Source organism: Chroicocephalus ridibundus, chromosome 1, assembly GCF_963924245.1.
Source record: "Chroicocephalus ridibundus chromosome 1, bChrRid1.1, whole genome shotgun sequence".
Taxonomy (NCBI): Eukaryota; Metazoa; Chordata; class Aves; order Charadriiformes; family Laridae; genus Chroicocephalus; species Chroicocephalus ridibundus.
The window spans coordinates 203,235,522-203,249,278 of NC_086284.1; the positions used below are offsets into that span (position 1 = coordinate 203,235,522).

The 13,757-nt window shown below is 40.7% G+C and overlaps 1 protein-coding gene across 3 annotated transcripts in view; it reads right to left on the reverse strand.

Moving 5' to 3' along the window:
* The window catches only part of GRAMD4 (GRAM domain containing 4), an 82,964-nt gene that overhangs the window by 22,531 nt on the left and 46,676 nt on the right, over positions 1-13,757 (reverse strand). For all 3 annotated transcript variants that reach the window (XM_063323385.1, XM_063323384.1, XM_063323386.1), the window contains exons 4-5: positions 8,311-8,431; positions 1,109-1,170 (exon numbers count right to left, since the gene is read on the reverse strand). In XM_063323385.1, the coding sequence (XP_063179455.1) occupies positions 1,109-1,170; positions 8,311-8,431 (183 nt within the window). The remainder of the gene's footprint in view (positions 1-1,108; positions 1,171-8,310; positions 8,432-13,757) is intronic.

A 13,757-nucleotide genomic window follows, 5' to 3' on the forward strand; every position in this document is an offset into this window, starting at 1 on the left:
TGTAACTCAGAAAATAGACAGATCGTTCTTTGGAAAAGGAGGCCAACACAGCAAGGTCACAAAGAGGACGCTGGTCACAACTATTCCAGGACCAAACTTAGTACAGAACTCCATAAAATTAAGATATGATTAAAAAGAGGCATGAAAGATTTATCATCCAACTACAACAGCTGAAATTATACTTTTAAGCATGTGTGAAAAAGCAACCAGTGCACAGAAAATAAAATCAAACTATTTATTAATGAATGAGTGATACCTAGAAAAAACAAGGAATTTAGTGGTAGTTCACAGCTGAGAGAACACTTCCACTTGAAAATAAAAAAAATATGAAGTAGCTTCACACATGCTAATACTTCAGATAGCACTGAGAAAGAAATTTTGAGTGTACAAGACAGAAAAAAATGGCAGGTTGTAGTTCACATAACAGAAAGTATTGATATTATGGAGTACAGGAGGAGCAACTTCAAACTTTATCTGCAGATTTAAAAGCCTAAGTCTCAATCAAGAGGTGTGGTGAGGAAAACTTGAGCGTACTGAAAGATTGAGAATCTGCCTGTTGCCTTAATTCTTTCAGAAATCACCATATTATTGAATTCATAACAAGCAGCAGCTTGAGCAATGTAGACGCACATGTAAGAGTCCAAAAAATGAGTAACTCTTAAGCTTATTCCTTCTCCAGAATGTCTTTTCTTTTAGAAAACAGAAGCAGTAATATGATTAATCGCATAAAAGAGCTTTTGCAGTTGAGAACAAGATAGAACAGCTTTTCTTTGTAATACACCTGTTTTCTGCTAAGTCAAGGATCAGCAAGGCATGCAAGAACGATGAAGTCAGGGAACAGCTTTCATTACATTCCTAAAAGCTTTAAAACACACAATCAATTCCTTGCTGAGGTGTGCAAATTCAGCTACAAAAAGTAAATGCAAAATCACGTATAGAGAGAGAAGCAGCAGCTGCTCAGGTGGTCTTTCAGATTCGGCTTCTTCAGAAGCCTGCTTAAGGGATCCAGCGAGTTCTTTAGCAAGGTTTGATCTTCTAAGAATCAGAAGAAAGGGGTGAAAGAAATCCGACTGAATCAAACTGCTAGTAGACATCTGACCAAGATTACCTGTTCCGTTGGCTTGCGTCTGTGGCTTTGCAGGTTGCTGAGCTGCAGGCACCTCTTCCGTCCTACAAAGAAAATGGAAACAATGGGAAATGCTACAGATGAAGAATTTTTTCCCTTTTAGGTAAAAGAAGCACTGGAACCTCCAGGGTTTCCATAGCTGAGATAATACAAGAAAACAAGGAAAAAACCCAAACTTATGCTCTTTTGCAAGATTCAGAATATTCATTGCACTTAGGATCCAGGGAAACACCATCCGCTGGAAGGAGAGGTGTGGTTTAGTCATTTCCTGTCACCAGCAGCTCAATTTCGTCTTACAACTACTAAATAATTTAGTATCAAATCTGTTGCATCACTTATGCCTTTTTGTTGTATATTCATTGCAATGCCTGCCAGGAGAACTCTTCAGAGCCCCGACTCTTCCCACAGTAATAAATGAAAAGGGATTCCACATCGCGAGTTGATAACCACGGTACTAAAACAAAACCACAGTTTAACGCGTGAACCTTGAATTCTGCCATCGCTACCGGAGCCAAACACCACTCATCTTCACAGTGAGAGGAACAGGTGTCAAGAATTACTTAAAATGTTATGTTGTGAGCTCTTGAAATGCACAGATACCAACCGATTTCAAAAGTATCTTTTTAAAAACTTGCAAAATTGAAATAACTGTCTGAAAAACTGGGACAAAAACGTTCTGAAAATACATGGCAAGTAGCAGGCATCACTGGTCTCATCTTTCAAAATGAGTCAAGAATAACATTCTTGTCCATTAAAAGCGAACAGATTTTGGAAAACACAAATGCCTTTGCCATTCTGCACATGTGCACGGTTCCAAATTACATTTGCGTTATCCACAGCCTCCAACTGCCAACCTGTCTTGAGAATGCTTCAGGCTTCAGTCCAAAAGTCTTCAGCCATCCGTGTAGATATCCTACAGAAAGATTTTTTCTAATGAAGCAGCAGCTTTGACAACAGAACACCAGACACAGCAAGCTTTGCTTGACAGGGAGTTGTACGATTGAAAAGATTACCGCTTGAAACAAAAACATGCCAGGGGTGCAATTTCATTATCACTCATTTATCAGACAATATAGGTGCTTTCAAATGTTCCCTTCATCTTTTGCTCCTCGGGAAGGGATCCAAGCGAGACACCGATCAGTAAATGCACAGCAAGAAGAGGGATCCCATTGTACTGGGCAGATTGCAGCAACATAGATGGATATAGAGTTCTCTCTCCTGCTGTTCCTCTAAGAAGTACATTAGGGAAAGATCTCAATGCACTGTCCGCGCATGGAAAAGGTCATTACTAATGTGTGCTGTCTCAACATCAGCATACATCAACGACTAGCATGGAGAAATTACAGAATTAATTACCTCCCTTCGTTCCTAAGCACTCCCCATATTTAATGAGCTTTCCACATCCTTGTTCTTTTCTAAAAGGACATTTAGAACTAATTTAATGATTTCTAAATTATAACTGGACATCTGTGTGGGAAAGCTGAATTCAATGGTTTCTGCTTTCAAAGCCATTTGTTCTCACACCTCCTCACCTCAGGACTTTTCCACATGACCTCTGCATTTGAAGCAACTCTTCTTTTCAAAAGCCACCTGAAATTACACCAGTTTATTTTTTCTAGCTAAACTTTAACTGTGGTTTCTGTGCCATCCTTCCAAAGTTTCTACACAAACCATGGGTTCCCCACCTAAATCCTCGTCTCCTTGCTCTCTCCCCTACGTCCTTTCATTTCCTCCATTTCCAGCTCCATCTCTCTAAAGACAGAGCCATTAATGTAATTAAATTTGCACAAACTATTATTCAGCAGTGTCTTGTTTTCCTCTATTGGCTCATCAGATGGTTACACCATATAGGTGGGCATTTTCATCTGCAATCTGTCACTGTTTCATTGAAGCTGAAGACACATTTAAGTAGAAAGGAGATAGTAACTCACAAGCAGGTTCACACAGGCAGGAGCCAGTTACTCAACCCGCTCCAGTTGCGCAAAGGCACTGGGAGGGTGTCACACCTGAATGGCTTCAGTGACAGAGCCAAGATGGGATCCCACCACCACCGGCACCCTTCAGGCTGGGTCTTCCTTTGACATGCTGGGATATATTTTCAGAAGTAGCACAGCGTCATTACTCCCCATGTTTCTTGGGAAAATAATCCAAAAAAATCTCATCAAGAAGCAGTTCTCGATAGCAGCCTCACGGGGCTCCATAAGGAGCACATGATGGTTTGGCTTTGGCCCTTCTTGGTGCTTTTTTATTTCCTTTTTTTTGGCAATGTCTCACTTGCCATCTGCCTGTTACTCCTTCCCTGTGAAGGGCCTGACCTTTACGAATCACCAGGTTAATGACAGCTCATTACTGCACCTGTGAATCAGGTTATAATTAGCCACTTTAGATAGATTTGGGCCAGGAAGCTCAGAATTCATTGTTTAGGCTTGCACACCCACTGGGAAGCTCAATCCCAAAACCAGGTCATGTTGAACCAGACAGCACATCGAGACCACTGACAGAGGGGAGGAATTATTTTTCCTACAGTTTGTGAACCTCTCTTCATGCCAGAGATCAGCTAAAAGGCTGGAAAACATAAATGGTCGCCGGAACAATGCAAAAGGCTCTGTTTCTGTGTTGGCTTCCTAACTGCAGCCTGTACCAAAGAAAACAAGCTGCGTGAACTCCTCTGGGACCACGCTTTCCACCGAGAAAAAAGGGTGTGATTGGTAACACCAGCAGATCCCCATCCTGCGCCTAGGTTGTGTTTGTGCAACTAGAGATTGCACCCATTTGAAAGCACAGGCTGATTAAAACAGAAAAGAAGCAACTGCAGCCAGTGGAGAAGACAAACACAAATGTGCCGAATTTAATTTTTTATTTTTTTAATATATACTGAAGTCAGGGAAGCACGACTGTTAGAGCCGTTCATGACTAGCAGACGGTCAGCATTCAAAAATGACCAGCACACACTGATGCGGCGTCCACTCGATGCTGCCCCACAGAATGGCGCCAAGGGATTATTTCTGTAGCTGCAAGTGTGACACAAAAGTTAAGGCAGCCTTGACACCAAAGGCCATTTACCTTAACTAAACATTTTGGTTTTGTGCACCTTTGGCCTTGAACATGGTTGCAAGTTGAGGCGTATGTGAATCAACAGACTCTCCCCAACAACTCTGTGAAGTCCAGACCCGCTGCACACAAATGGGTCCCGTCGCTGCTGGGATGTTCTCCGACATACTGAAAGCAGTTTTCCTGCAGGCTGGCTTGAGTACTGAGTTCACAAGCAACCCATCACTCTCTTGACAGCTGAGCTGGAAGCCAGTCAAGGCTGTTATATCTTTCTTACTGCTCAAAGCAACATAAATGTGTACACACTTCTATCACAAGCACTTTACAACCTCAGAAATACAAAAATAAGCATAAAGGAGATATTTTCACAGCCCAGTTTAAAGACTAATCATTCAATTATACATGTTTTCTTAGCCTGAGGAGCTGTGACAAAACTGAGTTAAAACACTTTCATAGGTTTTGCATCTTCTTCCCATTAAAACACACCAAACATTTCAGAAGCCTTTGTCCTCCCCACCAGATACTCCCACATTTTACCTGGCTAGTGTCCTAAACTGGTAGTTTCAGAAACAAAAGAAAAGGTTTCAGAAGAAATATCATCAACCTAAAGTTGTACAAGGTCCAAATGTTCATAGGCAGGAAAAAAAAAAAAAAAGTTTAAACTCTTGACAGGAGCTACTTTACAAAAGCAGCAGCCTGTCACCAAATCTACTAATTTAAAAATAAAGGCGGGCACCAAGTTCAGCCCACAGGGTATGTCAGCAATCCCGTATGGATGTCAGCAATCGCAGCACGACACAGCAGCCAGGTGAGAAACTTTTGACCCAGGTTCTTGCTACCTGCGTGGAGTCCCAGCCTGACGGGGATCCCTCCAGGTGGGAACGCTTCCTGCGCCCAGAGCAACCTCAAGCTGAGGCACCTTCTCAATGGACAAAGTCAGCCATAGCCAAAACATCGCTTGTCTAGAAGATGACACCATTTAACAAGAGGCCAGGAAGAGTTAACCAAGGTAAGTAGTACAGAAGGAATACTGGCTTATGCAGAAGCATCGTCTATTTTCTCCTCTTAAAAATAGCTCGCAATGATACTAATAAAAAGGTTTGCATAAGCCACAGCTTGTTGGTAGGTGTTGTTGCAAAGCTTCTTTTTTTGTTTTGGGTTAGGTTTTTTTCCCTGTGTGATGGATGTGATGGAGATAGCTCACAATTTGTAAAATAAGGCAGCAACAAGCCCACAAGTTACACCAAACAAGCATTGCTCACACAGACTATTCCGAATTATTTATGCATTGTTCCATTAGCAAAATGTCATAAGCTTCAGCTGTTGTACCAAATGCTGAGCCGTCCCAAAGTGTGTCTGTGGAAAACTTCAACTGAGGCCACTGTATTTCTGAATAGTCAGATATACAGAAAATGAACACCATGACAAATCAAACCACTAAACACCCTCTTCTTCCACTCCTCCCTCCAAACAATTCAATGAAAGAAGCCCATGGTCTTCACTGAAAAAAAAAAATTAAAAAAAATTAAAAATCTACATTGTTAGCTCATTGTTTTCTCCTTGCTGAACACTTTGCAGCATGTATTTCTATAGCTACATGTATTGATCTATTGCACAAATACTTTTGAATACTGCAACTATTAAAATAATTTCTTCCCTCTTACACCACAGCATGGTTTGTTTTTCATTAGTAGTTCACTTCTGTAAACAAAAAGAAGACTACATGCACACGTGTTTATATGCATATCTATTTAAAGACTATATGAAAAACTACCTAACTGAAAAGCCAGGCAAATTTGGTTTTGTTGACATAAGCAGAGATGACTTCCTGCAGTTACTTCGCTTAATAAAATTGAGTTTCTATGAGGCGTACATTTGACCTATTACATATTTGATTGTGCCAGCCAACACTTTGCCTGTTGTCTTAACAAAAGTATTTTAAAATGCATACAGTGAAGTGCAAGAAGATAAAAAGCAGTGTAGAAGAATTTCACACAACGGAGCACAGGTTAAGGAAAAAACATGGGCAACCTGATTTTTCTCGTTCAGGGTAGAAACTGAAAATTTTTCATAGTCTTATTTTGTTGTCATCTTACATATACCTGCCTGTCGCAAAAAGGTTGGAATATTAGCAAGACTAGTTAGAAAAAGATTTGGATAAAGGGGATAATTGGCTGAATGTAATCCCCAAGTGCAATACCCAAGCTAAAAGGGCTACCGTAATCCTTAGGATATCTAAATGGGAATACAGTGTTGAAGCAGACAGGTCATGCTACCTTAATTTAGCAACGGCACGCCTGCTAGAGATTTGCTGTTGTCCACAAACCAACAAGACACAGATGTTGACACTAATATTGATAAAGACAGACCTTCAAACTCTTTTTTTCTGTAAAACACATGTACCTCTTAAGTCACAGTGAAAACCAAGCATGAAATTTGGCAGCCCAGGTCAAGACTGCACGTGAACCAACCTTGCACGGAACCAGTGATTTTGGAAAAGCATCGGTGTGAAACATCAGCCAAAAATACCCCATGGTACTGGGTACTGAGGATAAGAGGGAAGGCCTAATTTATCATCTATATAATGCCTTGGCAAACCCACATTTTGAATACTGCACGAATTCAGCCTCTTCTCCTTAAGACATAAGAGTTAAAGAATGGCAACTGAAGTGATGAAAGGAGCACTCTTAAGGAGACACTGGAAAAGCTGGAACTCTTCACTGGAAAGGAGAAGAGTAAGAGAGGAAAGGACTGACCAAGGGTGGTAAATAAGTTGAATGCTGAATAGTTATTCACCAAATCTCACAATTCTGTAACTATGGGGCACTTCTTGAAACCACTAAGAAATCTGTTAAAAAGGAAAGAAAATAAATTTTTTTTTATTTACAGAGCCTCCATAGCTCCCAGTGGCAGATAGCATCGGCACTTTCAAGAGGGGGTTAAACAAATGCACGGATAACATGTCTGCAAACAGATACCGAAGTGAGAAGGCAGCAGTGTGCCTTCTGATACCCCTAATACAGCATTTTTGGATGCTATAGGCGTAGGAAGTAAACAGACCACATAAAGCAACCAAGCTCACACGTTTCCTATAAATAGCTCCTATTCCCATTGCTACAGAACAGCAGGAGACATGGACCGCTGGTCTGACCAGAAAGGCATTTTTATGCTCAGGATGAGTACAGAAGGAAGTGGCAGGCTGGGTAGAGTTTGTATGGCATTGGGAAACCTCATATCCAAGCAAAAAACTTTCCTTGTTTGTTCCTGCTTGTCAACTCTAAGTAACTGGCCGTGCTTATTGCACACAATTACCAACTCAGCCTGCGCTATCTATCTCTCAGTGACAGTAGTTGACGGTGAACCACAGATACTACTGTTCAGCCAAGCAATCTTAGCTACTGCTGAGGAAGATAATGCAGGCAGCTACGTATGCAAGTGGTCTAGACCAACAAGGCCATCAAGCACCTGCTATGGTCTTCAAATCTGAAGTCCACACAGCTAGGCAGACTAAGGAGAGACAACATCAAATGTGATGCTTGGCATCATCAAGGTGGGTGTCCTCAAGGCTGAAAGGACTTAGGGGTACTGGAAGGCATGTTTCCATTTGTCACGGCAGTGGTAAGGAAGGCTCAAACTCCAGTCACTCCCTCACATTTAAGGGTTGTGCTGTGGTACTGGGATGTCCTTGCTGATGCTAGAAAAGGAGTAACAAGGACTGGGCAGTCTGGACGTGACATAGGTTTTGAAGAGGCAAAGCACGTGCAATAGCATGGCAAAGGCTCTGGCATTCAGTAGCACACAGTGCACACCAATAGCTCCAAGTAGGTGAGATCCCAGAGGGAGGGCATCAGAGAAGGTGAAATGAAGAATATCCCAACTAGACAAGTGTCAGGACACCTCTGTAGCTAGGGCAGTATGTATGGCCAAGTAACTCAGGTGTACATGGGTGTACAAGATGCACTTTTATAGGAAAACACAGACAGTTTCAGTGAGCTACTAATTTATTTTAAGAGCCCCTAGGCTGGAAATGGATGCTTTCACCAGAATTCCTCAGAGACAGTCAAAGATCTCAAGTGGCTTTCAGCTTTACAGCGAAGATATTTATCTTACCTTGCTTTAGATATTTCTCTTACCTTGCTTTAAGTACTTCATTGACTTTTTGTTCTAGTTCTAATCTCCTCTGCCGTTCCTTTTCTAGCTCCTGCCTTAACGTTTCAGCATTTGTTTCTTCTCTCAGCTTCCTGAGCTCCTCCTCTGTAAATTAAGGAAGAAGAAAAAGATTTAGTTACCCTGAAGTATTTCTATAAGGAAATTAAAACCTAATTATGACAGATCAGGTGGTGGTTGTTGTTTTTTAATCTGTGCTATACCAAACATATTCACCAGAAAAAACGATTAACCAAGGGCTAGAAAGACTTAATAAAAAACACACAACTACATTATGTACAAAATGTTTAGTTAAAATTGTTAAAGCAAGGAGAAAAACAACTTCAAAGTTTTCTTTTCAAGGTGCAATGTATCAAAAATAAGGCCTTGGTACAAGCTACGTTTATCTAAATAAAATGTGACATACCCTTCATTCCCCAAAGAAAGGATCAGCAGGAAAGGCTGTCTATTGCTAAATCCAGTGGTTGTAACAAGAGAAAAAAAAAAAAAGTATGTTTTCTTCCCCCATGTCTATGAGTAGAAAAATCCCCAACACATACTCACATAAAGTCATACGATGCCGTATAACCTGTCAATGGAATCTGTCAATTTCTGGCACCTCTGCATTTTTATACAAGTCAGATGGCCCCACTATGGACCTGAATATCTCACATTTTTAAGAAGGGGTTATGAGATAAGGAACTAAGTTCAGATTTTTACCCTGTTCTGAGGTTAGAGTGTGCCCTACTAACCTCCATATAATAATTTATACATAAATATATATATATGTACATATACTTACTTATACAAACACTCTCACAACTTTTTTCACGAGAACTTAGTGTCAACTACGCATAAGGCTCTTTTTGTGTCTAACTAGCCTTGTTTTTTTGTCACTGGCAGCATCCCTGTCCATGCCCTTACTTTACTCTAGAGCTGCAATGCTCAAGCTACTATCACTGATCACTCTTCCCAGACAGGTATACAAGAGACATGACGACAAAAAGGAGATTGTGAATCTCTTTTTTTTTTTTTTCTTTTTCTTTTTTTCAACAGAAAATGACACTCTGTTTTGCTCTTTGGGTTTGTTTTTAAGCTCCACCTCAACAATAAAATACTCACTAATTCCACTATCAACACAGACACAGGGGTTCAGGCTTTATGTCATTTTACAAGATTTGTATATTATGTTATACCCTCCAGCAACCTCTTCTGTTTCTTTTTACATATTGCCTTGTAAATCTTTGATAAGCAGATAATTTTGATATCTGAGCCCCTCTGACACCAATCATTATGTGTTTTGAGAAGGTCTGAAGCCCTAGTGCAAATATTCAGAAGAGCTGATAAACTCTCCCCCTGCCCACAGGAGCCCCTTGTGCAGTATCTCCGATCATTTTATCCACTGTGCAAGTTAGGTGGTGGTAGATTAACTATATTCCTACAGCGCTAAGAGATTTAGGGCACAGAAGAGAGAGGGGAAAAAGCTACACAAATCGAGAGGACAGTACAATGTGATGGCTTCCACCATGAAGCTACAGATTGAACTCCACCAAACTGAAAGGAGTGCTGTCATCTCACCACTGATGCTTTCTCTGACCAGAGGAAGAAGAGCTGGAACACAGAAACCAAGTTATCCTCCAGCAACTAAAACTGAAATGTATTCCCAAGGGCAGGGTAGGGAATTTTCACGGTTGCAGCAGGTATTGTCTCTCCTGTAAATAAATGGAAAGATATGGACATAAGGGCATACCTATGGTGCTGTTCCTAATTATGCGTCCACAAGGAATTTTAAATCCAACAAGAAAACTATGTTTATAAGTAGCTTATCCTACTTTCATGGGCTCGCCTTGTTCCAGAACAAGAGCACGCACACAGCTGAGGGGAAACATCTGTTGCACTTCAAATGCACTGGAGCTTGAGCAATATCATGAAGATATCACAAAAAGTTCCAAAGCTTGATAGGGATGTTATCTTCTCAAGGCCATTAAAGGGAAAAAATTCTTCATTAAGTATTTTTTTTTTTTTTTTAAAGAGGAAGTGACTATGCATTGTGTATACATAAGAAAACCGCAAGCAGTGTGGTTTTCTTGAAACTTCTTCAAGTGCCCTTGAAAATCTACTCAGATCTTCCGGCTTCCTTAATCCTAGTTGTTCTGATTGCGCTACATCTTGTTCCACTAAAAACAAAACAAAACCCCCAGAAACTTGACCACTAGGAGGACAAACAGTGCCGGAGCTGCAGAATTTCTTTATGCAAAGAGGCAGAGTTAAAGGGTACACAACAAACGAGGTAGAACTCCTATAAAACATAACAAAAAATACAGCATCTCATCATTAAGGATTGTCACGGCTTCACATTTCATGGCATTTCCTAACTTTCAAGTACATGACTTTGCAATTTAAATCCACTCCACTACAACTGCTCTGGCCCCTCCAACTCTTTAAAGCAGCGTTTGTTGCTGCTTTGGCAGCACTGCAGTCTGGCATTGTAAAACCTCCGTGTTTGGTTAGTTAAATACTTTACATTTGCTAAGCAACAGAAACCACAGGGTGGGGGGGGAGGAGGGGGAAGAGAAGCGTTCTTCCTTGCCCTCTTCCCTGAAATAATCTACAGTTTGGCCAAGCTGAACTGAACTTATAAAGGACATTTTTTTCTAGCCCTGAGGGCTCCTCCTGTAGAACGAGTGAAGCTGGCTACAAAGACCAGAGGTCATGGACCCTTGAGAAGAGCCTGTAAGAACATTTCACCATGGTATCTATCTATTGAGCTTTACAGATGAGTATCCTCCTTGACGATGAGAACAGAGTGCTCCTTGGACTTCGTCTTCAGGCAGTTAAAATTCAAAGATCCTCCCCCCTCCACACACACACAAAAAGGTAAAACATAAAAGGACACACTTCGGGTCCAAGATTAATCATCTTCCATAATTTCTCTCCCAGGTACATCAATCTCAGCTCCCTATCTTCCGCTGGGCAAAAAAACTTTAAAATATTACAAGAGGCTCAGCGCACATTTTAAGTGGACATGCAGGTGATGTGAGCAGCCATAAAGGTGACTCGGTGAGAAGGGGAAAATTACTGAACAGAAGAAAACGTCTGCTGAAATGCTGACAGAGAAAATGCCTGCCAGCCTGGGAAGCAGAAGCATCCTTGCGAAGTGCAGCTGGCCTCTTAGAAGTACCCAGCTGGGTACCTAGAAACCAGAGGCATCCTGAGATACCATCGACAAGAGCAAAACCAAGGAACTGTGGCAGCAACTTATCATCTGAAAAGGTGAAAAACAGTCTGGAAAAAGGGGAAGACATCTTGAGAAAGTAAGAATTGGTACCTGCCATTGGCTGTTCTATCTGCAATAACAGGACAATGGTCTAGAAAAATAAAAATTGGCCCAAGAGAACAGAAAACATCAACATCTATTGGCCACGCAGGGTAAAAAAGAGAAGTTAATAGCATCTATTGGTTGCTGTAGTGGTGGCGTCCTACACCTCCTTATTTCTCTACAATACAAAAATGACTTAATTTTTATCCAAAATGGAGTTTCTCTGTTTGAGAGCTTCCCGTGCTGCACGTACTTTTCCTTTCCTAAATAGGTTGAACTCTCTGCACAAATTTTCTAAGTGATCTTGGATCTGGGGAGGGTTTGGCTTGTCCTCCCACTTCTGGGATGGTTGGGTCCCCCCCGGGATGATTTGGCACCTTCTGAGATCCGTCTAATAAGTTTGCTACTGGTATTACTGTGAACATACAGATATATGTGTACATAAATAATCCATCATAAGTACTTCTGCTGCTATATTATTGATATGTTTGCTTCACTAGTGATAAGTTTGTAGTAAACTGTAATAATATACATGTACTTGGTTGCTGCCATGCTACTGAATGCTGCCAATAATTTATAGCAGCTTTATATATACACATGCACATATATATTTTCATTCATATATATATTCACTTTATCACAGGTATAGTTGCTAGTGGTGATTTTTGTGGTATCTGTGGAAATCTGTAATAGAGAAATTTAGACTAAAACACCTATGTATTACAGAATCCTACCAACCCACAGTCACAATCTCTATATACCTCCAGGCTGGGTAACCCTTTAGGTCGTGACAGCACGTATGACCCTGAAAAAATGCTTCAAAATCTCTCTAACAAAGTCAACTTGTGTAAAAAAAGCAGAACAATACCTGGGTAATACTGCACTTTTAAAAATGAGAGAAAAATGTGAGGAAATGCAACAATAGTGTTTCAACTACATTAACTTTCATATTTTTGCACTGTAAACCCTAGGAGAGTTGACCCCGTAGGAAAGACCACCATCAGCAATGCATCTCACAAGTTACCAAAAAAAAATGTATCCATGTCAGGTTTTCTACAGTATTTTATCTTCTATTAGGTGTAACACAACTGTCGCACCTGCACTCTAAGGATTTGATCATTTAAATTTGAAGACTTAACAATTCAAAAAATTTAGTTGATATCACGTAATTTTTAAAAGATAAGCTACGCAGCATTTTGTTCCATCATTGTATGTCATCAGCCACCAGAGCAACTGAAAAATTTCAGTTTACTCCCCAGAATACACAAGCTTGTAAGAAATATTTTGATAAAAAGCTCTTAAATAACGAAGTATTTAGTTCAGGTGAGACTGAAGAGTATCTGAGAAGTATTTAGAAAAGAAGGATGATACATCAGGCTGGGAAGGCGTGGCAGCAGGTTGGATTTCTAATTCAATACTGCATGTGCAGTAAAGCGGATGTCTCCCTTAATACGGGGATTGGAGGTGGATTAGGGAGTCTCCTAGTAGCTATTTTACATAATAGTATCCCTTTGTAGGCCTACAGGTATGCTGCAAAATCCCCCTCTGGCACAAAGTGATAAAAAAAAAAAGAAATAAATCAAAATAGAAACAGTGGTCTGCAGTCTGTAGCTAGCTACCAAATTAGTTTAGTGTTAAATCTAAGGAGTGAGAGTTAAAAACTAGAAATGCCAAAAAGCGTACAGGCACTCAGTTATATTTACGTGGGGAAACACCAGTACTCAACAAGACAGAAATAACCCTTCTGCGTCTATGTTAACTATGGCAAATCTCCCTACAACCCTTTGAACATTACCAGAGTTCAAGTATGCTGTTTAATTGGTACCGAACGCACTAAATCCCAAGCCACACCGATGGAGCCACACAATGGGAGTTTTCTCCAGCACAGGCAGCTTCTGCCCTTGCCAGACGTCCATCTCCTACAGAAAGCTAATATTTTAACTTGGTCCCCACTAAACCAACCATACGACGTTACTAACAAGATGTTAGGAGTCTGAAAACATGCCTATTTTCATCATCATAGACATCGAAGAGCTTTTAGTCTTCATCTTAAACACCAGCAGCAAATATCAGTGCTGTGAAAGACGTGGAACGGCTCCACCACTTGTGAGAAAG